General features: G+C 63.2%; 3 protein-coding genes across 5 annotated transcripts in view; all 3 read right to left on the reverse strand.

The window, feature by feature from the left end:
- GNG7 (G protein subunit gamma 7) overlaps positions 1–4,365 on the reverse strand; it is an 80,569-nt gene extending 76,204 nt beyond the window's left edge. Inside the window, exon 1 of one of the 2 annotated variants that reach the window (XM_076359253.1) lies at positions 4,298–4,365. The gene's annotated coding sequence lies outside the window, so the exon portion shown is untranslated. The remainder of the gene's footprint in view (positions 1–4,297) is intronic. The other variant, XM_076359256.1, reaches the window with a different exon arrangement.
- A 4,825-nt stretch (positions 4,366–9,190) lies between these two features.
- Positions 9,191–12,412, reverse strand: DIRAS1 (DIRAS family GTPase 1). The gene is made up of 2 exons (XM_076359199.1): positions 12,344–12,412; positions 9,191–9,830 (listed from the first exon to the last, which is right to left on the reverse strand). Exon 2 carries the CDS (start codon positions 9,804–9,806, stop codon positions 9,210–9,212), a length of 597 nt encoding a protein of 198 aa, XP_076215314.1. The 5' UTR covers positions 9,807–9,830; positions 12,344–12,412; the 3' UTR covers positions 9,191–9,209.
- A 4,322-nt stretch (positions 12,413–16,734) lies between these two features.
- SLC39A3 (solute carrier family 39 member 3) lies at positions 16,735–21,895 on the reverse strand. Of its 2 annotated transcripts, none has more exons than XM_076359492.1 (4): positions 21,849–21,895; positions 21,036–21,127; positions 18,511–18,859; positions 16,735–17,953 (listed from the first exon to the last, which is right to left on the reverse strand). In XM_076359492.1, the coding sequence occupies exons 3-4, from the start codon at positions 18,715–18,717 to the stop codon at positions 17,213–17,215; spliced, it is 948 nt and encodes a 315-aa protein (XP_076215607.1). In that variant the 5' UTR covers positions 18,718–18,859; positions 21,036–21,127; positions 21,849–21,895; the 3' UTR covers positions 16,735–17,212. The 2 variants fall into 2 exon arrangements, with proteins under 2 accessions (XP_076215607.1, XP_076215606.1); XM_076359491.1 differs by having other exon boundaries at positions 21,036–21,197; positions 21,849–21,888.
- Between the last annotated feature and the right edge of the window lie 845 nt (positions 21,896–22,740).

Here is a 22,740-nt window from a genome sequence, read left to right on the forward strand (position 1 = left end):
TGGCCTGTTTGTTCTGGTATTTTAATAAAGGGCCTTTTAGCAGAACGGAGCAGAAGCGAGCAGATGATAACAGGGGACTTTTATACGTGACAGCAGTAAAATCTGTATGGCTGGAGCTAACGCCGAGGGATGGAGCAGAGTCGCCTGAAGCAAACTGCCCATCGCTTACGCACGCACAAGGCCACCAAAACCAGATGCTTCCAGCTGGTACCCAAAAGCAAGGTCTGGCTCTTCCAGTTCTCTGTAAGTTCCAGCAATTTATTTTTAAATACAACCTAAGTGGGTAAATCTAAGACAAATTAATTTTTTTTAAAAAAAGCTCTCTCCAGCTTTGCTGGCTCGCCCTTATTGCGACAATGGTCAGACCACACAGCAGGAGGGAACTGGATTTACATTTTCTTTTAGTTTTGTTCCCTTCCCAAATTAAATTCTTCTGACATTCTGCACATCAGGCTCGGAAACTCTTGAGAGAAAGATGATATATCCCATTATCTGGCAACAGGTGAGAGAAACTACCCGACACGCACACCGTCCAAAGAAGTCAGAGATGCTACAACTGGGAAATTCTGAAACTCACTATATATGCACGGGACCCCACCAAAAGATTTCTGGTCCGTGGCTAAACCAGTTAAATAATTTGAGTGATATTTGAGCAATTACAGAGAGGTTTCCACCTCAAAGTTCAACTATTAGACCTTCGTATCTCAATTCCTTTGACTTCTCGTAAAGATGGGGAAACCCACACTGGATCTACAAGCCACCCGAGCAAGTACCAGCGCCGTAGCCACGGTGGGTACCTTACTTCAAACCATACCCACTGTTACGGTGATACAGTATTTTATAAAACCCTTTTTCCTCTTGCTCTACCCTCCCCGTGCAAGAATCCCCAAACAATTACGAACCTTTACCCTGCTTTTTATGCAGCCATCATTTTTGGGTCATCCACCCACGGCCTTCCTACAGCACAGCAGGATTGCCACCCCTCTCGCCAGCTTCGCCGCTACCCACAGCGTTTGGAAGAGCGGTTTGGAAACTCTTGCAAGCTCAGAGCTGCGCTGGGGTCTACAAACCCAAGGCGACCGAACTACCCGATCTTTCCAACCTGAGCTGATCTTCACAGCCGAAAGGGCGAGAAAGGTGCTTTAAGTGACAGCTCGAGTTCTGCCGTTCACCACCTCCTCCCGAAGACGTCAAAGAAAACTTCCCCCGGCCGCCGGCGAGTGGACAAGCGGCTATTTCAAGCCCTACGCAGAACAGACCATTCTAAGGGCAATTAGTTAGGCGCTGGCGCTCGGCCAGCCCCACGGCTCTGCAGACTAACCGCTGCGCTAACGGGACGACTTCTGGCAGGGAGAGCCACGATTCCCCATCACTGACGGCGACAACTCCTACTGCCTCACTTGCACGCGAGGAAGCGGAGAATGGCAGTTACCAGCAATAAAGATCGGTGTTTTCCAAAGGGCAGAGCGTCCAGTTCCTCTGGAGCCGAGTCCAGGGACAAGCAGCGGGACCGCAGGTCCGGGAGCCGGGCACTCGTTACGCTAACAAACTTCAGGGCACGACAACCTCCCAGCGCACGAGGTAGGGCAGAGCAGTTATCTCCATTTCAGAGATAAGGAAATAAGGCAGGAAGGCAGAAGTTGGGCCAGCCACAGGGGAAGTGTGATGAACAAAGGACAAACCTACATCTCCCGAGTCACACACTCCTCTCCCGGCCACTGAATTATTCTTCTTGCCTGTTCGAACCAAGAGAAGTCAGTCTCCTGGTGTGCCTCCATTCCCCTACCTTCAAAGAGGGATAATGCCTTCCTAAGATAACTCTCGATGTCAAAAAGCATTAATTACCTTAAGCAATACCAGTTAAATACTATATCCAGGGATAAGATGGATACAGAAGAAAAACTGGTAGGTACGTTGAAATCTGCCTCCTGTGTAAATCATTAAAATCCACAACAATACTCCAGCCACACAAAAGAGCTATTTCCATTTGTTTCACAGCTACAGATGGCAGAAGAAAACCTCTCAGACAATAAGCTCTATTTAAACATATTGATCCAGCTTTTTTGGTGCGTTTTCCCCCATACTGGCTACAACCAGAATATGATAAATGGTGCTACGTGGTCACAGAGCTCCCGTGCATTTGCTTTATGATCATGCAGCTCACTTGGAACCCAAACCAGCAGCGATCAGCTCATCTGCCTCCACACAACGGGATGTCCCACACAGCAGAAAGCTAAAGACAGGCAAAACCTCCACAGGATGAAGGTCTGACTACGCGCCTAAGAAGCAAGTAGTCTCTGAAAAGCAGTATGTTAAGAAAACCAAGCAATCACCTAAAAGGCCTCAAGTTTACTTACAGACTCAGACTAAATATCAAGTTACTGACTTCTGTGGTCTACCACAAGTCAGCTTTTCTCCTGGTAGTAATCACCGCAGTTGTACTTGTCCGGGTCAGTTTTACAAGAAGCCCATAGCTATAAACAAACCTGAAGGTTCTCAGTTTCCCCCCCAAAAACCCCAAACCCATTAAAGATAATTCAACACCTTAAAAGCCACAGTAACTTCTTGCCTCATTTACAGGCAGTAACAGAGAACGTCTCTTGGAGCAGAATGCAGCTCTATCACAGTCCATTTGGCTTTTATTTAAGGCCACAGCTGATGGCGATGGCCCAGGACAGAGGCAAAATCCCATTCACCTGCTCCAGCACTGCTGAAGAAAATGAGCTGCAGAGGAGATCAGGTACCCAGCTCCTGAACCAGGCACCGTGACACCTTCCAGTCCCTGCTTACCTACACACACTTCCCTTCCTTAACCTCCTAAAGGACACCCGCCAGCATCCAGCTTTTCATTCCACACGCTTCTGTTCAGAAATGAGAAGAAGCAGCAGACAGATTTCTCTCTTTGTCTGCGGCACCCACTTACCTCCTCTACTTCGCTCTACCTCAGTAATACAGAAAATCCAGATGCTGCAGCTACCCCTCCTTTATATAACCCATGCACTACGGTTCACTAATGCCTCCACAGCACTGCCCAGAACAGGCAGGCTACCATTACTATCCTTCACCAGCTCCGCCAGCTATTTTCCCCTTCTCTCCACCACCTCTCTATACCAACCCACCGTTAACTCACGCACAGAAGAAAACGAGTAGATTATGTGATATTAGACCTTCTGACAAGCTTCCCAACCTCCTTTTACACACCAGAAGAGGATCTAGACCCGTTCCCCGTTAAGTCACCCAACTTCCAAAGCAAGCTGGCGCTGAACTGCGTTTCTCGTCGATAACGATTGCTCCCTCTCATCTCATCCACCCAAAACCCCGAGACTCCCCTCTCCATCCCAGCTCCAGCCACACGCCCCGCTGCCCCCCACCTCCGTCACGACGGCCCCTTCCACCCAACACCCTCCCGCTGCAGCTCACCCCAAGACTTCGGGGGCCCCCCCACCACAATAGAGCACAGCCCCTCTCTGCATCCAGCCCCAAACACACCCCCAGATCACCTCCTCGCGCTGATCCTCACACAGAAATTATACCCCCCTGGCCCACCAGCACTCTGTGATCCCCATCAGACACCCTCCCAGCTGCTCATCCCTATCCTTCACCTCTCTACCACAAGCTCCAGCACCCCCAGGGCCATCCTTGCCCACCGAGGAGCCCCTTAACCTGCACCCCAGCCCACCCCCACCCCCCCCGACCTGCCCAGCGGTTCCCCTTCTCCCAGCCCTGTACCCCAGGACCCCGGCACCCTCCTAACCCAGTCACTCCAGCCCAACTCACCCCTCATACCCCACAGGATTCCCAGCACCCCCAGGGCCTCCCAACCCCTCCACCTCCGGGGCCAGCACCCGCCCCGGCCCCCAGCACCCCCCTCCACCTGCCCGGGCACCCCTCACCGCCAGCCCTAAACCCTCAGGGCCCCGGCACCCCCACGGCCCCCCTCACTCTGGCACCTCCGACCCCAGCCCCCCCCTTTGGCCCCCAGCCTCTGCCCTGGGGCCCCCTCACCTGCAGCCCCAGCCCCACCCCCCCCCGCTCGGCCCCACCGCCCCTCTCGCCCTGCCCACGGCCCCCTCAGGACCCCTCCGAGCTGCCCCAGGCGCCCCCCGCCCAGCCCCGCCTGCCCCCCCTGGGCCCCGCCGCCCGGGCCGCAGCGGGCCGCGAGGGGCCCCGGGCAGGGCCGGGCCGGGCCGGGCCGGGCCGGGGGCTCCGCCAGGCCGCGGCCTGCGCCGGCCGTCCCCACCCGCTCGCCGGCGGCTGCCCCCCCCTCCCCGTCCCCGCGGCGCGGGCGGCTCCTCACCGGTCTCGGCGGGGCCGGGGCACCGAGGGGCGGAGGAGCGGAGCCGCCGCCTCAGACACCAGCGCCGCCGCGCAACGCACCCTGCTGCCCAGCCCCGGCCGGGCGCGGGCAGGGCTGGCCCCGCCCCGCCGCCCCGACTGGCAGCGCCGCCCACCAATGGGCGCTGGCGCCGCGGGGCGCGCGGGGGGCGGCCCGGCGGGGAGGCGGGGCCGGGTGCGGCCGCCAGGTTCGGTTGCGACGGCGGCGCGGAGGGAGGGCGGTGAGGGGGCGGGGTCGCTGCGGAGCGGCGGGGGTAGCGGCCAATCGGCGCGCGGGGCGGGGAAAGGGGCGGTCGCATGTAAATATCTCATTAATATTAATGAGAGGGTCGCCGCGGGAACGGGGCGCGCTGCGGCGGCACGTGGCGCCCGGGGCGCGAGGCACCGGGACCCGCCGCAGCCCCGGGGCAGCGGGACGGGCCCCCCCGGATCCCTCCGGCATCGCCCCGGGATCCCCCCTCTGCTCCCCGCCCCAGGGCCCTCGGTGCAGCCTGGCTGTGTCCCCGCGAGATCCCGGGGCACCCCCAAAAAACCGGGGTGCTGGGCTGCCCGCTGCCCCCGCAGCCCTGCCCAGCCCCAAGGGCGGGGGGCGCTGCGGGGGCGACGCTCCGCGGGCACCCCCAGCCATGGCGTTATCGCCCACTGTGCGGCACGGCCAGACGGGTGGGCTGCAACGGGCCCGTGGTGAGGGGCACGGCACGTGGAGTGTCATGGTGCTGCCAGGGCAAAGCCCGGCGCGGGACCCCATCTCTTGGCCGGGGCCCAGGGAACCCGCGAGTGGCCTCACCCCCGGGTCCCCTCCTGCCACCGCCACCCGCGCCCACCCGGGACCACCGACGGCTGCGTGGCCACTGGCCCCGGCCAGCCGGGGAGAGGAAGGGCCGTGGGACGCCGCTGCCGGGTCCCTCCTGATGAATCTTGCTCTGAGTCACCCATTTCTTTAAACGTCCCCTTCCCTTTCCAGCGCGGGGGGGCAGAGCCTCCAGCCGGCCTGGAAACCCCCTCCGTGACCCTGCTGCGGGACTCCCCAAACCCCCCGAGCCCCTCGGGCAGAGCCTTTCCAGCTCAGGGGCTGCAGTGCCCGGCAGCCCGTGGGTTGGGGGCGAGAGGATGGGCCCGTGCCCCTGGGCAGAGCCCCCAACCCCGCTGTCCCCCCCCGATGCTCTGGCCCCAGGTGCAGCAGCCCTGGGGCTGCTCTAGCTTATACCGGGAGGGGACGGGCTCTGCCCAGCCCTGCGTGCCGGGGGGCCGCGGCCCCGGTCTCCCCCCACCCTGGGCCCCAGCGGAGCCGCTCTCCCTGTGCAGCGAGGGGAAAATCCAGGGGGATGAATCAGCAGCGGGCGGGAGTCACGCTGCCAGCGCCGGAGGAGCAGGAAATCACGCTCGCCGGCCCGGCACCGCCGTGAATCGAGGCTTTGATTCCCCCAGCTGCCGCCAGCACAGGGCGAGCGCGGCTGGCTGGGTCCCGGTGGTGCCTGGCTCCCGGCTGCGGTGCTGGCGGGGTGAGGGGGGCCCGGTGTCCCCCACGGGAGTCACCGTGGGGGGATGCAGCCACGTCCCCGGGGCAGGAGGGGCAGAGGATGCTGCAGCCATCACTCCCCGGCAGAGCTTCCCAGCACATCCCAGCGCTGCGCCGACGTGCGGCTGGGCCACACCAGTACGCACCAGCTGCCGCTCCAATCCCAGCATGACATGAGATGGAGAAACGCTGGGTCCGGGCTGTCCCCGCCGGCTCCCCCTGCCCCGATGGGGACGTGGCCCCGCTGCCGGGCGCACGCCAGCCCTCGCTGGCGGCTGTGCTGAGGTTGGGCTGAAAACTCAATAATCCTGTTAGTGGGAAGGCGGCTGATTTTTCCCCTAATCCAGTTTGCTCCCATATGCCCTCGCCCGCGGTGTTATAAGACGCTTTGGCCACAGATGGGGCTGCACCGGGCATGCGCCGGGGCACGGGGGGGAACCCCCCGGCTTTGGGCCGGCGCCTCGAGGGGTGCAAGGGCCACGAGCGCTGCCAGGAGTCTTCCCCCCACCGCCCTCCGTGGGGGGGACACAAGGGACGATGTCCCACGCAGCCACCAGGTCCCGGCATGACGCAAGGTGCCAGGAGCTGGTTTGGGTCCAAAACACTGGATTTGTGCTTTTAAGCATTTTTACGGCCGCGGGCTGCAGCGACGGCTCCTCATCGGCTGGGGGAGCGACGGGAAACGGCTGCACCACGGCTCGTTCTGCCACTCGCTAATTAACGCTCAGGAACGGCTTGTTTAAAACCCCGGGCCCGGGGGAAGCACCCGGTGCCCTGCGAGGGATCGTCCGTCTCGGTCCTGCACCGCTGCCCGGCCGGGCTCCCGGCTGCGGGTTTCGGGGTGCTCAGGGTGCCCCTGGCCCAGGTGGTCCGATGGCTGCTGGGTGCCAGGCTTGGGCACGGGGGGGCTGCAGTGGCCAGAGCCACCCAGACCCTCCTGGGAGCAAGTGACCTTCTCTGAGAGCAAGAGCATCCCTAGGGACATCCCAAGGGACATCCTGATGGACGTCCCAAGGAGCACCTTGAGGGACATCCCTCGGAGCATCCCAAGGGACGCCCCACACTGCAGCGGGACCGTGGGCCCCCAAAGAGCCTCTCCTGCTCCGGGGTGACTCAACGGGCACGGGTCCCCATCCGCACTGGCCAGGGCGGGGGGACAGCGGGGGGACAGAGATGGGGGACGGGAGACCCGGGAATGGGGGGACAGAGATTTTCTGTCCCCAAGCGGAAGGCGTTGCAGAGCAGCTGTGAACGCTGGGGGTGTCTCAACGCAGGAGTCCTGACTTTTGGTGTGACAGTGCCCGGGGGGCCGCCCCCCCCCCCCCCCCAAAAAAATACCTGTGAGCCCCCCCAGCCTTGCCTGGGCTGGGCCTCCGCAGTCCCGGGGGATCCAAGGGGGTCCCAGCGGGTGGGGACCGGCACCAAGCGTCCCTGCGCCCGCGTGTGCCCATCCCGCTCTCCCGCCCTGGCGCCCACCGAAGGTCCCAGCTGCCCCCAGCCCATGGGAGGGACGTGGGGACGGGAGCGGTGACATCCCCGCGGAGCCGTGACCATCCCCACGGAGCCGTGACATCCCCACGGAGCCGTGCCCTTGCCAAGGCCCTTGCAGCCTGCGGCAGCCCCGCTCCCCCCGCCGCCCCCCCGCCCGCGCCCACGTGCCCACGCGGCTCCCGCGCCCGGGGAGCAGGTGGTTTCCATGGCAACAGGCATGATGACGCACGCACCGCGCTCCCACCCCCTCCCCACGGGGCCGCCAGCCCGCGCTGGCAGCGAGGGGCGGGGGGCACCCACCGGCGGCTGGGGGCTGCCGGGGCGCGCGGGCACGCAGGCACACACGTGTGCGCACGGTACGGCACGTGCGTGCACGCGGTACGTGCATGTGCATCGGCACAGGCGCTTGTACGCGTGTGTGCGTGCTTGCACACGCGCTGTGCGCACGCACCTGTGCCTGCATGCCGTCATGCATGCACCGACATGGATGCACACGCGTGCACACGCGTGCACACGCATGCACCCCCACCCCTCCTTTCACCCCCTTCGGGCCGAGCCGTGGCCTCCCCACCTGGTCCCGAGCCCCCGGCCGGGTGCTGCTCCGCGGGGACGCAGGGGCATTTCTCATCTCTTTATTGAAGGAAGACTATTTCTAGAATAAAGGCTACATCGTAATGTCACCTTGTCCCCTGGGCGCTCGGGTCGTGTTGTAAAAAGCTGGGGGCAGGGGGAGCCGGGCGCAGCGCAGGGGCCCAGCCTGCCCGGGGACACCCCCTCGGGGACACCCCCTCGGGGACAGCCCCAGGGCCCCGGTGGAGGGTGAGCGGGGCCGGAGCGAGGGGACAAACCCCGCTGGGACGAGGGGCTGGTGACAGCGCGGGGGCCCCGCTCCGGCCACGGGGGGAACAAGCAGGGCTGCACCAGAGCTGGGGGGGGGTCGGAGGGGGGGGGTCGGGGGTCCCCGGGGTGTGGGGCCGGGCCACCCCCAGCAGGGATTCTGCGGGAGCGAGGGGACGCTGACCGCCGGCGGGGCACTGCGGCAGGGAACAGCAGCGCCCATCACCGTGGCATCGTGGCCCAGGCGGGCTGCGGGGCTCATCCTGTGCGGGAAGGGGGCAGCGGGGGGTGGGGGGGGGCCCGTATGGCCGCGGGGCCGGGGGTCTCGGGCCGGAGCTCACCAGGATTGTGCTGGGTCAGGACCTCCCTCGGACCCGATGCTTTGTGCTTGGGCTGGCGGCTCCGGGCTGCGGCGCCGGGACGGGGCTGGAGGCTCCAGGCTGCGGGGGCAGGAGGGGCCACGGTGCCAGGAACGGGGCTGGGGGCTCGGGGGCAGCGGGCACCATGCGGGGGCTGCTCCCGTCCCGGGTCTCTGCCTGCAGGAGCAGAGCGCTATGGCGTGGGGACGGGGGCACGGGGAGGGCCTGGGACGCGTGCGACTGTCCCCAAGGGTGACACCAACACCCCCACGTTGCACCGTCCTTCCCACCCACGAGGACCGATGTGGGCTCCCCCACCAGGGAGGGGACGGGGATGGGGACGGGGACTGGCAGGTGCCGTCGGTTGAGCTGCAGAGTGCGTGTGGGGGTGTGTGCGTCCGTGTGCTCCCCGGCGGTGCCCGGACGCGTGTCCCCGGTCCCGCTGTGCCGGGCGCGGGGCGGTCGAGCATCCCTCGGCTTGGCGGGACGCCCCGTCTTCGCCCCCAGACCTGGGGCGAGCGCAGTCCACGCCACCGGCGCGCCACGGCGTCCCCGCACAGTCACAGTGATGGCATGGAGGACAAGGGGACGGCCCCGCTGCGATGCCACGTCCAGTCGTGGGGGGGGAGAGGGGGGGACCGGGGGGGGGTGGGGGCCAGTCCGGGGCTCTACATGATGCTGCACTTCCCCTTGATTTTGTCTGTCCTCTTCTGCTTGCTGGAGCGCTTCCCGTCGATGGTGAGGCTGACGTTCCTCCTCTTCTCCAGGTTCAGCAGCTCCTGGAAGAGCTCCTTGACGTTGTAGTTCATCTTGGCCGAGGTCTCCATGAAGGCGCATTTCCACTCCTTGGCCACGGCCTCCCCCTCCCTGCTCTCCACCTCCCGCTGGGTCTCGTCGCACTTGTTGCCCACCAGCATGATGGGGATGCTCTCCACCGTGCCCTTGATCTGCACGATCTGCTGGTAGATGGGCTTCAGCTCCTCCAGGGACTGCTTGCTGGTGACGGAGAAGACCAGGATGAAGGCATGGCCCTTGGAGATGGAGAGGCGCTGCATGGCCGGGAACTGGTGGCTGCCCGTGGTGTCGGTGATCTGCAGGGTGCAGACGCTCTTGTCGCAGCTGATGACCTGGCGGTAGGTGTCCTCGATGGTGGGGATGTAGGTGTCCCGGAAGGTCCCCTTCACGAAGCGCAGCACCAGTGAGCTCTTGCCCACGCCGCCAGCGCCGAACACCACCACCCGGTAGTCGTTGCTCTGCTCTGGCATCTTGCCCCGGAGATGCTGTCGCCGCTGCAAGGGAGAGGACAGAGGGAGGCGTCATGCCAGGAGCGGGGGCTTCGGGATGGACCCCCCCCACCCCGGGCACTACTCCGCGGGGGGAATGGGGCAGCCCCCCCTGCCCCTGGCTCACAGCCCCCTTTGAGATGCAGCCCCCCCTGCTCCGACCGGGCCAACGCAACTGGAGGGTCCTGGCCCCCCCCGTGCCCTTGAGACGCCCTTGCTGGGCGGCCGGGGCAGGATGGCACTCACCGCCCCTGGGGTGCAGCAGCATTTGCTATTTTTACCAGCCGCCCGCTGCGGCCATATGGCCGAGCCGCGGCCACCGGCACAGCAGCTGTGGCCGAGGCTGCCGGGGCAGCCTGCGGTTGGGGGGGGCGACACCAGGCACCTGCGGGACCCCCGGAGCCCCCGGGCAGCAGGAGCAGCCCCGTGGGGCAGCTGCCGGCCCAGCGAGGACCCGGTGGTACCCGGAGCCCCTGACCGGCCCCTCCGGCTCTCCCACGTGCGGCTGCTGCGGCTGCCAAGTACGGAGGTGCCATTTCACGCACAGACCTCGGCGCCTGCCACGCTGCCCAGTGCCCTGCCACCCCGCGCCGTGCCCTGCCACCCTGTGCCACCCTGTCCTACCCTGTGCCATGCCGCCCTGTGCCACCCCTCTGCTCCACTCCCACCCCGGGGATGCAGCGGGGAGTGGAGAGACGTGGGCACCAGGCGAGAGTGTGGCATGGCTGCGGGCTCGTGGCCTGCAGGCTCGGAGACCCCCATGGCCGCCCTCGTGCTGCCAAACCTCGGTGCCCGCTCGCAGGGGATGCACGGGCCCGGGCAGGGTCCCCCCTTGTGCCCCCCCCCCCGAGCGATGTGGCCCCGGGGTGTGAAACGAGGGGGCACAAAGAGCCGCTGATGCTGAGCCCCAGGCTGAGCACCGCCTCGGCCAGGCCCTGCCTCAGTTTCCCTGCTGCAGCACAGGACTGGGCAGCACCAGCTTTGCCCCATGAGGTGTCCCCGGCGCACGCGGGAGCATCACAGACCCTCGGGGCCGTTAAACCTGCCGTGGGACAGGGATTCCGAAGGCGCCCGCCACAGGCGACGAGCGGGGCGGGAGAAGAGGGGAGGGGCCCCTGGGCGCTGCTGCGGGGAAGATGCTGGAGGGGGTCAGGTCTGTCCCCAGCCAGCTCCGCTCCCGCCACCCTCCACCTCAATTCAGGGACCGACGGGCCTGGAAGGGGGGGACGGGAGAGTGCCTCGGGCAGCCCTGTGCTGGCGGCCGCCCCGGGCACCGCAGCTCCCTCATCCCCGGGCACCTCTGGGGGAACCAGCCTCTTCCCACGGCCGCTGCAACCCCACCCCGTAGCACCGGAGGGTCTGGACCCCGCAAGCAGCCCCAATACCCCGGCACATCCCCAAACACCCGGGCGGGTGCTTGGTGCCTGGAGAGCCGGGCGAGCAAGGGGTTGGGAGCCGGGGAAGGAGCCCATCACCGCAGCCTCCAGCACCCGAGGAGCTCGTCCCATTGTAGGCTCCCCGGGCACAGGGCAGAAAAACGCCCCTTGGATCCCACCACATCGGAAGCGTCACTGGCACACGGGGGACGGGGACGGAGCAGGGCCCGTGGCTGAGCCAGTGCGTGGGAATGTCAAACCTCAGCCAGGGCTGGCGACGGTCCTGCCCGTCCCACCTGCCCGCGGCGCAGCCGAAAGCGCCCCCGGCCTCGCGGCCACGGTGTGGGGCGTTGGGGCCGAGGGGCTGGGCTGGACGGGCCTTCACGGCGCCCGGCGGGTGCCCAAAGGCCTCTGTGGCCTCTGCCCAGCAGCGCCCCAACCCCAAACAGCCCCCTGTGCCTGCGGGTCCAGACCACGGCCTCCCCTCGGCTCCCGGGGATGGGGCCACCCACCAGCCGGGGGCAGAGCCTGGGACTGATCCTTCCCGGGGGGGCTCTGCACCCCCCCCCCAGCACTCCCCAGCATCCTCCCACTCGGACCCCCAGTGCTGGGGGAGACAAACGGCAGGTGGGGGGTCTGGGGGTCGGGATGGAGGGCAGGGGCAGGGCAGGGGCAGGGTGGAGGTGAAGGAGCAGGGGCAGGATGGAGGGCTGGAGGGCTGGGGCAGGATGGAGATGGAGGGGCAGGAGAAGGGGCAGGAGAAGGGGCAGGAGAAGGGGCGGGATGGAGATGGTGGGCAGGAGAAGGGGTGGGATGGAGATGGAGGGACAGGGGAAGGGGCAGGAGAAGGGGCAGGATGGAGATGGAAGGGCAGAGGCAGGGGCAGGATGGAGGGATGGAGGGGCTGGGGCAGGATGGAGACGGCGGGCAGGAGAAGGGGCAGGGAAGGGGCCGGCCGGAGGGGCAGGGGCAGGGACCAGGGTCCCACCGCCCCGGGCCGGGGTCCCGGCCCCGCTCCCCAGCCGTGCCCTGCCCTTGCCGGGGGCCACCCCCCCCGGTTCCCCCCGCCGGAGGCGGCTGCCCCGTTCCCGCTTCCCCCGGCTCCCCGCCGCGCCGGTCGCATTGCGGTGCCCGCCGCCTCACCGTGTCCTGCCCGGGATCCGCCCTTGGCTGCGGGCTGCGCGGCGGCCTCAGCGCATGGCCCGGCCCGGGGCGGTCCCGGCGCGGCGGCTCCGGTCCGCTCGGCGCGGCGGGGCTCGGCTCGGCGCGGCGGGGCTCGGCCCGGCCCGGCTCGGCTGGGCTCGGCTCGGTGCGGCGGGGCCGGCTCGGCTGGGCTCGGCTCGGCTCGGCTCGGTGCGGCCGCCGCAGAGCCGATCCCGCCCCGCCGCCGGCCCCGCCCGCCGCGCCCGCCCCGCCCGGGGCCGCCGGACCCCCGGGCCCAGCCCCGAGCGGCTCCGGGACGGGGCGGCGGCGGGAACGGGCGGGACGGGGACAGACGGACGGGGACAGACGGGATGGGGACGCACGGGCAGGGACAGACGGACAGGGATGGGGACAGACGGACGGGGACAGACGGGATGGGGATGTGCGGGCAGGGACACACGGAGAGGGATGGGGGACAGACGGGGATGGGGACAGGGACACACAGACAGGGACAGATGAAGATGGGGACGCACAGGCAGGGACAGACGGACAGGGATGGGGACACACGGGGATGGGGACACAAGAACAGGGGTGGGGACACAGGAACAGGGACACACAGACAGGGATGGGGACGCACGGACGGGGACGCACGGACAGCGATGGGGACGCACGGACAGGTGTGTGGACACACAGACAGGGACCACACACGGACACGGGCACAGCTGGGGACACAGACAGACAAGAGGAGGAACACGGATGCACAGACAGGGATGCACAGCCAAGGGACACGAGGATGGGGACAGAGACCCACAGATGGTGACGGGGGTACGCAGGGACACACAGACAGGACAGACGGACGCCGACACCCCGAGCTGGCGGGGTGCAGGCAGCGGCAGGGTGTCGTGAGCCCCCGTGGCAGTTGGGGGTGGCCCAGGCAGTGGGCCTGGGGACACAGCTGCCTGCGCTGCCACCGTGTCACACCAGCACAGGACCAGGAGCCCGTGCACGGTGGCACCACAGGGGCTCTGTCACCAGCCGCAGCGTCCCCTCCCCGGGTGCCGTGGCAGAGCGGGGTCAGGAGCCCCAAAACCCCGGAGGGGCCCTGGCCGGGAGCAGAGCTGCCCCTCGCAGCAGTACCCGGGCCACAACCCCCCTGCGAGGGGACATGCTGGGGGTCCTCGGGTGGCACCTGGCGGGGCTGTGGGACCCCCAACCCACCTCCCCGGTGCCGGCCGAGCCCCGCCGCCACTGGCCGAGTGGGATCGGGGCCTGAGCAGCTTGGTGGTACGGGCTCAAGGGCTGACCGTCCCCGGCAAGGCCGCACGGCGGAGGGGCCGGCTCCTGCTCCGAGGGTCCTGCAGCCGAGGCACGGCCCCCCGAGAGCCGCGGGGCTCTGCTGCCGGAGGAAAGCCGGCATGGGGGACAGGGGGGCCGGAGCTTGAGGCGACCAGGGGCTCCGGGAGTTCGAAGGTCCCTGCCAAGGTCGGGGTCTGCCGGCGCTGGGGACCGCGGCCGGGGGCTGCCAGGCCGGGCTGTGTGACTCACGCTCACTCCGGAGCAGCAGCAATTAAAATCCGCAGCTGCTATTAATAGCTGCCGGCAGAGGAGCGGGGCCATGGCAGCACCCACGTGGCTGTCAACACGCATCCCATTGAGAAGCGCTGCCAGGCCCAGCGGGAGCAGGGGGGGGGGGGCTGTGACCGCCTCTCCCCCCGGGCCCCCGCGGGGGACACCAGCCTTCCCCCCTCAGGGACAGGGCCCCGGCCAGCAGCCGCAGGGACGGGGTGGTGGGCAGCCGCAGCTCCCCCCCCCCCCCCCCCCCCCGATGAAAAGCCACCCTGCCGGGCGCCCCCCCACCCCTGCAGTCCCCCGCCGCGTTATTAGCTGGACGGATACTACTCGTTAGAGGAAATGAATGAGTTTCCTTGATCATTTTAGCTGCGGCTCCTCCTCCGTTTCATTCAGTCCCCAGCTCCCCGCCAAGCCTTACGCAACGGGGACGCTGCCGGCTGCGCCGGGGCGGCTGCACACGCAGGGCTGAATCACGCCGATGCCGAGCAGGCTGCGGGGCAGGAGAAGGGGGAAGCTGGAGGGTCCTGCCCCCGCGTTCCCCCTCCGAGCTCAGCGCAGCTCTGTGGGGGTCTGGCCGGCAGCCCCGTGCTGCCGCCCACCCAGTTTCTCCCCCCCCCCCATGGGATTTGACTCCCCGGGGGGCTCGGCCCACCCCGGGGACGTGTACGTGCGCCCGCTGCGTGATCCAGGCACCCAACAGCCGGCGGAGCGACGGGGGGCTTCAAACAAACAAGCGACACAAAGGGGAGAAGGCCAGAGCCTTTATTGGGAGCAGCAGATGGGGCTCATCCTTCTCCACTCCCAAACCAACCCAGGAGCGCTGCACTCCGCTGCTCACAGGTGAATAAACATCCCCCCCCCACCCCCCCCAGGCATCAGGGAGCCCCCCCAGGGAGGCGGGAAGAGGGGTGACAGCTCAGCCTCTCCCCGCTCCCCCGGCCAGCTCTGAGCCCAAACTCCACCAGAAGAAGGAAGGGTATAAAATGGAGGCTCCAGCCCACTCCCCCCACTGTCACACTGACCCCAGACACAGGGACCACGGCGGGGGGGGGGGGGGGGGGGGATCCCCGATCCCCACTCGCGTTAGCGGATCCCTAATGATCTTTTGGGCGCTGGTTAAAGAAACCTCCTCGCATCAACAGCTTGTCTTGGCTTTAGTACATCAGCCCCTGGATTGCAGATGGGGCCAGGCGGGAGGAAGGATGAGGAAGGTGAGGCAGGGGAAGGGGGTGCTAGGATACACCGGGCCCTCCTCCCTTCACCAGTACTCTGGGAGATGCTCACATCTGCCCAGATATGGGGGGGAAAAAAAAAACCCTACAAGAAAAACATTAGCTGCAGAAACTAAGAGGCAGAGGCAGGAACCCGAGAAGGGACACTCGGCGCTGTGCTCCCCGACACGGCGTCCCACCTCACCGCTCCCCTGCCTCGTCCCACCTGCCCGGGACGACCCCCAGCACGGAGAAACACCCGATGGGAGCGACGCTGCTCTGCACGAGCTGCCTGCGAGAAGTGAAATAACACACAGAGGTTTTACCACATGGAGGCGAATTACATTCTCATCAGGCCCTGCTAATTTGTGTCATCCGAGGCCTAAAATAACCCTCCCTCCCTCCTTCCACTCCAGGTTTTTCAAAGCAAGATTAATTGACTTTGGTATGCTGCAGCAATTAAAATACCGAGCACCAGGAACCGTCAGATGATCCTCATCAGCCTCCATATGCTGCAGCTGTGCCAACCACTGGCTCCAAGATGCTGCTTCACAGTCTCACCCATCCTTCTTCCCGCTCGGATCACGGTAACGGGGACTGCGCCATGGCGAACCCTGCTCTACATCGTTATAATTCCATCAGCGCTTCCAAAAAGCTTTGCTCTGCCTGCGGAAGCTGCTGCAGAAGCGAAGGCTACGTCTAATTAAAATGCATCCCCCGCGAGAGGCCGGCGAGGAGCGCGGCTGCGTTACCCTGCCGGGCTGCGGAGTGAGAGCCGCTCTCTTGCGTTACAGCCGCGGGAGGGAGCGGGGAGGGGCAGGTTCCCGGCTCCAGCCTCTGATCCGAGCTCCTCGCCTCGGAGGGCAAACCCAAAGGATGACGACGGGATCCGCAGCACGCTGAGCTTCCCCGGGGGCCGCGCTCTGGAGACAGGGAGAGACCTGCTCGCGCGCAGTCAGATTGCAAGTGCCTCTAATCATCCCTTCCACAACCTCATAAACCCCCAGGGAAGAGATTTCTCTCCTTTGAAGACACCGACAAAACGCCCTGCAAAGCCCCCGTAGCGCAGCTCTCGCTCACACAGCACGGCCACGTGAGCCTGCTGACAGCGAGAGCAGAGGCTCCGGGAGCAGCCCCGAAGACGTGTTCGATGGTGACTGCTAAACCCCTTTCACCGCAGACCATTTAAAACACAAGCACTTGCCCTAAAATATTAACGCTGGAAATTGCTGCTGCCCGTTTCTTACAAACTAATGGCGCCGAGTGCTGCAGACGGGCCTTCAGACAGGGGCCTGAGGATTTTCAAACGATACACGAACACGCTGCTGGAGGTTTTCTTTAGGGAACGCTCAACGTATGGATGAGACGGAGAGAACGAAGCGCGGGATGTGGCACGGCTTGGCCTCGTTTCTTCTGTTAATCACTCTGAGAAACAAAAGCTCCCAGAGCCACTTGTGGGTTAAAATGGAAGCTCTGCTCGGGGGGAGCTGCGGCACCAGGCACACCGAGCGGCCCCAGAAGGGATGTTATTTTTGGCAGTTATTACAACCAGGTTTTGCTCAAAACTAAGCTGGCAAAAGCAGCTTAGTGCAGCTGTGCGATCCATGATCCCACCTGCTTTTGACTTTATTTCCGTTATTGTTTCTCACCTTCTCAGAGCCCGAGAGCGAAGGAAGCAGCCTCTCAGCCACAGTTTCTGCAGTGGATGTGAGGGGAAGGAGGGAGGGGGCTGGCTACGCAGCCTAACAGGAAGCCACACGCCCGACGAGCTCTTTGCAGGCAGCCTTAGAACCAGATTCTTAATGTTTGTGTTGACTAGTCTCCGCACAAGCTGCTGCACCCGCAGACCCAACAGGCAGGGACAATACCTTGTGACACCTACACTGGGACACTCCTCATTTTTACCTCCCTCTGAGCACACAGGAAGAAATTCTCCTTCTTCAGCTCAATATGGAAATGCCGCCTGGACCGTGATGTTTCACTCGGCTGTTGAGCTCCAGTGTCCCCCCCTGGCTGAAGCGGCGGCTCATCTCCGGTGCCGTTTGCAAGGGGAGGAGGTGAGGTTTGCTTCCCATCGCTCTCATGCTCACCACTTGAAGAAGACCAGCCCAGCCAGAACTGTGTAGCCCAGCACCAGGAAGAGAACCTTCAAGAGACGGTCGTTCTTGTCTTCCAGCTCCTTCGCAAGGATCTCAAAGAAGGTGATGAACAAGAAAGTGCCCCCCGCGATGCCTTGCAGGAGCAGGGAAGTAATGTTGCTGGCCGCATTTTGGGTGCTCTCAATCCCCATCCCAATGCTGATGCCCAGAGGAATCATCAGGCTCACCGTCGCAGCCATCTTCACAGCGTCCTTCAGGGGCAACGAGGTCTTGGCCATGCTGATGCCCAATGCCACCGCTACCAGCGTCTCGTGAATGGCAACTCCTAGGAACAAGCTCATGACTTTGCCGCCCTCCTCCTGCAAGCCCAGGGCCAGTCCCTCGAAGATGGAGTGCGTACACAAAGCAAACGCCAGCCCGATGAGCCGTAAGGGGCTGGAGCGGGAGAGCTCCTGGATATTCAGGCCGTGGCTGTGGGAGTGGTGACCGAGTTCACTGTACAACGCGCGCCCTCGGGAAGATGCGATGAAGGGACTCTCGTATTCAGAGTCGCTCCCGACATCGGAACCGGCGTTGAAGGTCTCTAAGTCAATGAAGGAAGGCTTTTCCTTCTGGAAGGTCAAGATGAGCTGCTCCACAAAGACCGTCACAAAGAAGCCAACCATCATGATGGTCTCAGCCACCGGGTAGTCCGTGGTCACGTTCCCCTGCCTGAGAACTTCATCGAGCTGGAAGGAAGCAAACAATCTACAGTGAATCAATCACCTTCGTCCCTCTAAAGGGGAATATTCCTATTGCGTTCACACAACTCTAAATGGAACTAAATTGATCCATGATGCTTTAATACCCTTGTATACAGGCCTCAGCGTAAGAGACAGGGAACCTAGTTCCCTTCCAGCAGAAGGTTAGCGGCTGTCTGGAAGTGTTTTAAACACACGCTAAATGGCAGGAGTTTGAGCCTCACACCCCAGGCGATGCTCAGCCTCCTTCTGCATCAAAAAAAATCTCCAGTTACTCCACCCGGACAGTCAGCAGTAGCTGAACGGGAAGCGGGCGCAGCTCGCCCTCGTGATCTGAAGCACCAGGCACAGCACAGCCGTTTCTGAGCAGGCTTCGTGGGCCGCTCTGACAAGACATAGGCCCTTCACCTCCATTTCCACAGGGGCAGAGGTCTGGTGGCCTGGGCTCCTGCAGGGCAGGAGAGGGGAGGCTGGTTCCCCCCCGCCCAGGGGTCCCTAACATACTCAGTGGCACAGGTTCATTAAAATTGCTCGTAAGCAGTTACCTTTTCTCTCACGGCAGGCAGCAAGGCGTTGAAGCAGGTGGCCAGGAAGACTCCTCCTCCAAAAGAATTGCAGAGGGCAAGAACCTTCCTGGAGCGATGAGCTTTCTCATAATCAGCCTCAATTATCTTGACGGGGAGAAGGGACCCAGCCAGCATGAGGACGCAGATGCCCAGCAGACACAGCACTTTGGCGACCACGATCTTCATCGTGCTTCCTGGGGAACGCTCCCCGCCAAGGGCCCTGCGGACGGCAGCTGGTGGGGGTCCCTCCGGCCGCTGTTAGAGCGGGTGCATCGGCAGGCGACGGCACGGACAGACCTCGAGGGAAAGGTGCTCCTGGGCTCAGTACCTGTGGATGGGAGTAAAACGAGAGATTTTCCTAGATAAGCATATACCGTGCAGAACAGCACCTTGCATCCCAAAGCGCATGCCAGCCTCTGTACAGGCATCACCTTAACTCCCCAGAGGCAACGGGTGGAGATGACAGCGGCAGCACCTCACGCACAATGGGGTAGAGGAACAGCAGAGAAGAGAAAATTTAACTGCAGCAACCAGTAGCTTAAAAACCGTGTAAGAATTGCACTGGCCACACAGAACTGGCACAGCCTCAGGATTTAGAGACTTCATTTGAAACACCTACACAGTGACAGACACAAAACACTTGATCTTGCAGAAAGATCCACCTGAGTCCAACCAAAGGATCAAGTCTTTGGTTTTTAACCATGAGAAATGAATATGGGCTTGAGCTGGTGGCTTTTTATCAACCAGAAACGAACTTAAAGATCTCCAACGTTCACACGGGTTTTTTTCGTACTGCCCTTGAATCTAGACGGTTGGATTCATCCCTGCTCGGTTTCCTGAGCCACCGTCACCATCTCGCCAGGGTGGGTCGCAGCCTCTACAGTCGGTTGTTTGCTCTGTACCAGGAGTCAGTGGAAGTTTCGATTGCTGATCAATACGCACGTCTCTAAAGGGAAACCCCTATGGAGAAATTCACTGCAAGGTTCTCTATTGTCCATAGGGTGTAACAAAAGAGGAAGAGGTTGTTTCACACCAGAGAAAAATGCAAGATGTGAGTTGCCTAGGTCACAAAAATTGACTCAATCCGAAATGTAAAAGCGTTTCCCTTCAGGTTACATGCAGCGGCAGTGAAACTGGTTTTCCTAAAATCATTTTACAAAATCAACAATGTTAAATCTATTTATAAAAATACATAAAACATGAACAGGTCCCTCTACTGCTGCTCGTTCTTGCAGCAGCACAGCCAGCACCTCGGAGGATTTCGCTTACCGAAACTGACTTTCACTTGCACCGAACTGACTTGCAAAGTCAGATCAACGGCACCTCGAGAAGGTTCTCTTGCAGGTCACCCAGGTAAGGGCTGCCAGAGAGCCCCGAGCACTGACGAGACACTGCAGCGTGTATCAGGGTAACGAACTAACACAGAACGCTTCCAGCCACGCTGACACCCGCACCCGTGATGGACAAGGTAAGTAATTGGATACCTGCTTGTTGGAGCGGCAAATTAATTTTAATACAGAAGATTCCTGAGGCTAAAGTCTCCCTTGAGGGCTGACAGTATTAATCACTATCACCATTTCTGCGCAGTGGACTGCATAAACGGTGCTTTTATTGAAAGGGAAGTGGGAGACTGAATGACTCTGTACTTGGTAAGGGAGTTTAAAGCCTTTTTCCAAGTTTGCAGTTCAAGCAGGAGTGAACAAAGAGGTCATGGCGGTCGGGCCATCTGCGGCAGGTCTGGTTCTCAGCTGGGTATCCACGGGAAGCGATGTTCATCAGAAGAAAACCCTGCTCAGATGACACTGATTGACTCACTCCCTGGTGAACCCAGCAGACGAGCCAGGTCTGAACAAGTCCAGAGCCTGAAATCTCGGTGTACGTTGTCAGGGCTTCCGCAGCAGGCAGCCTGTCACTGCGGCTGACGAGCAGGCTCCCTCTCCAGAGACGACGACTCCAGGACTGCCAACGCTCATCAGCGCTGTGCTGACACAGCTAACGAGTCACGCCGCCTTTGTAAAGCACGCGCTGCAGTTTCAGCGTCAACAGAATGACAAGGTTTTCACCTCGCATGGCGACGGTGTGTTGTTATGCCAAGCTTCTCAAACGAACTCTCTCAGAAAACGATGTTAGCAACGATGCCTTGGGATCACAGATCACGAGAGCTTGCGGCTGCACCTGCTGGGTGCGAAGGCACCACCCACACCCGCTGCGTTAGGCAGGCAGGCAGCTCCCAGGACAGAGGAGGGGAGGAAAAACCTCCTTTTCCAGAATTCACACCTCCCCTGGAACACGCCTGGCTTCCACTCAGAAATTCAGAAACCCCCTAACCTAATTTTTTTTTTTTTTTTTTTCTTTCTTTTCTTTTTTTTAACTCACCAACAGCCCCCAAAGCAGCATAAAGCCTCAAGCTCTCGACAGCAGGTGGAGCAGCCGCCCTTCAGTGCCCCCTGACCTGGGGCGGAAAGCAGCTTAGCAAAAAACGAAGCGGTAAGTACAAGAAATACCTTGTGTTTCTCCTCGCCTGCTCCTTCCGACAGCCCAGCGTTCGGGAGCCAGTGCTGCCAACGTCCGGATTATTTTGTCAGCCCAAAAGCTTCTGTAACAAAGAATTAACTGAGGACAGGTACTGCTCGGCTTAGTGGCTATTAGATAAAGCGGACAGCCCTCTGTGGAAGAAAAAAAGGGTTTCCTTATGCGTGAGCCTTTAAATCTCAGTTTTTCTATTAAAAACACACGCTCACGATGCCCCCAACACACCGGCACAGCAAAGACAGCGCGGTGCTGACTGCCAGTGCACAGAGACCAGCCCGGATTCCCCCAGAGCCGCGCTTGTCCCAGCACCTCCCAACACCTGAAGCCACTATGAAATCACCCTGGTCACCCTGGAGAAGGGGGGGGGGGGGGTGCTGGCTGGGGGGGGCTCCTCCCAGGCCGCCAGAGCGGGCCTAAGCCTGCTTGAGCGCCCCAAAAGGCCGTAGAGACTGGGGGGAGGGAGGGAGGGGGGGGGCTACAAGGGTTGCTGGGAGCGGGGTGTCCCTCACAGCTGGGGACGGGGCCCAGCCTGGAGCCCCGCTCTGCCGTGGGGCGGGCGGCCCTGTCACCCCGCACCCCAAAACCCCGCCACCGACACCCCCCCCCCCCCCCCAGTTACCTCAGCAACAGCCCCCCAGCCCGGCCGTTACCCCCGTAACGCCTCCCGGTCCCCCCCAGCCCCGCCATTACCTCACGAAACCGCCCGCCCCCGGCCCCCCCCTTACCCCGACCGCCACCCCCGGTTACCCCGGCAACGGCCCCCTCCCCTCGGCCCCCCCACTCACGCGCCGGCTCCCGCTCGCGCCCCGTCCAGGCGGCCTCCGCAACGGCGCCCGCCCACGACGCCCTCCCATTGGCCGCGGCGGGAAGACCGGCTGCCCATTGGCCGCGAGGCGCGCCCGTCAGGCCGCCCACGCCCTGCGGGGAACCTCTCCTAGCGCCCGTCTCGGCGTTGCGGGGCGCCGCCGAGTAGCGCCCGCGGGAAACGCGGACCGCGGCGGCGGGTTCCGGGACAGCGCCGGCCCCGCAGAGCTGTCCGGTGCGGCCGGTGCTGAGCGGGCCGGAGCCGCCCCCCCGGGAAAACAGCGGGGTCCGGGGTCACCCTGGAGCTGGCCAAACCGGCGGAGGAGACCCTCAGCCAGGGACGAGCATCCTCCACCGCTACATTCCCTATTGCTGCAGGTTTTCAGCCGCTTTTAGTTAAAGAAACACGTAAATTTGGTTAAAATAGCACAAACCAGTAGCTGCAGAGCAAAAGTGGACCTAAAAAAAAAAAATACCAGGGTTTTTTTTTTGCTGTCAGCATGCTCCCCAGAGGAGTTAGGAAGTGTGGGAGTCTGGAAGGAAACCTGCTCCGCCGAAAGCGGGCTGCCAGCTCCCCACTGCGAGTTCAGCCGCAGGCAGAGGGAGGCGGGTGGCACCCGGAGCCCGTCCCCAAACCCAGCGTCCTGCTCTGCCAGCCGATCCTTCCTCCTCCTCCATCGAGGACTGGCTACGGCCTGACACGGGCAGGAGCGCTCCCCTCCCCGGGAGAGCTGCACACTGAACTCAGCGGTATGAGAATAAAAGCGTGGAGAGACACGAGGAAATATTGCAGCTACAACAGAGCAAGGAGGGTAAGGAGGGGGGGGGGGGCAGCCCTGAAACGGTCTGAAAAAGAGGAGGAAAAAATCCCTG

This window comes from Aptenodytes patagonicus, chromosome 25 (assembly GCF_965638725.1).
Source record: "Aptenodytes patagonicus chromosome 25, bAptPat1.pri.cur, whole genome shotgun sequence".
In the NCBI taxonomy this organism is placed as follows: Eukaryota; Metazoa; Chordata; class Aves; order Sphenisciformes; family Spheniscidae; genus Aptenodytes; species Aptenodytes patagonicus.

Excerpts from the sequence above, each read along its gene's own strand:
- DIRAS1 (XM_076359199.1), bottom strand. The coding sequence starts at position 9,806 with ATGCCAGAGCAGAGCAACGACTACCGGGTGGTGGTGTTCGGCGCTGGC.
- SLC39A3 (XM_076359492.1), bottom strand. The coding sequence starts at position 18,717 with ATGAAGATCGTGGTCGCCAAAGTGCTGTGTCTGCTGGGCATCTGCGTC. Across the intron at positions 17,954-18,510 it reads TGCCTGCCGTGAGAGAAAAG|CTCGATGAAGTTCTCAGGCA; the intron begins GTAACTGCTTAC and ends GCTTCCTTCCAG.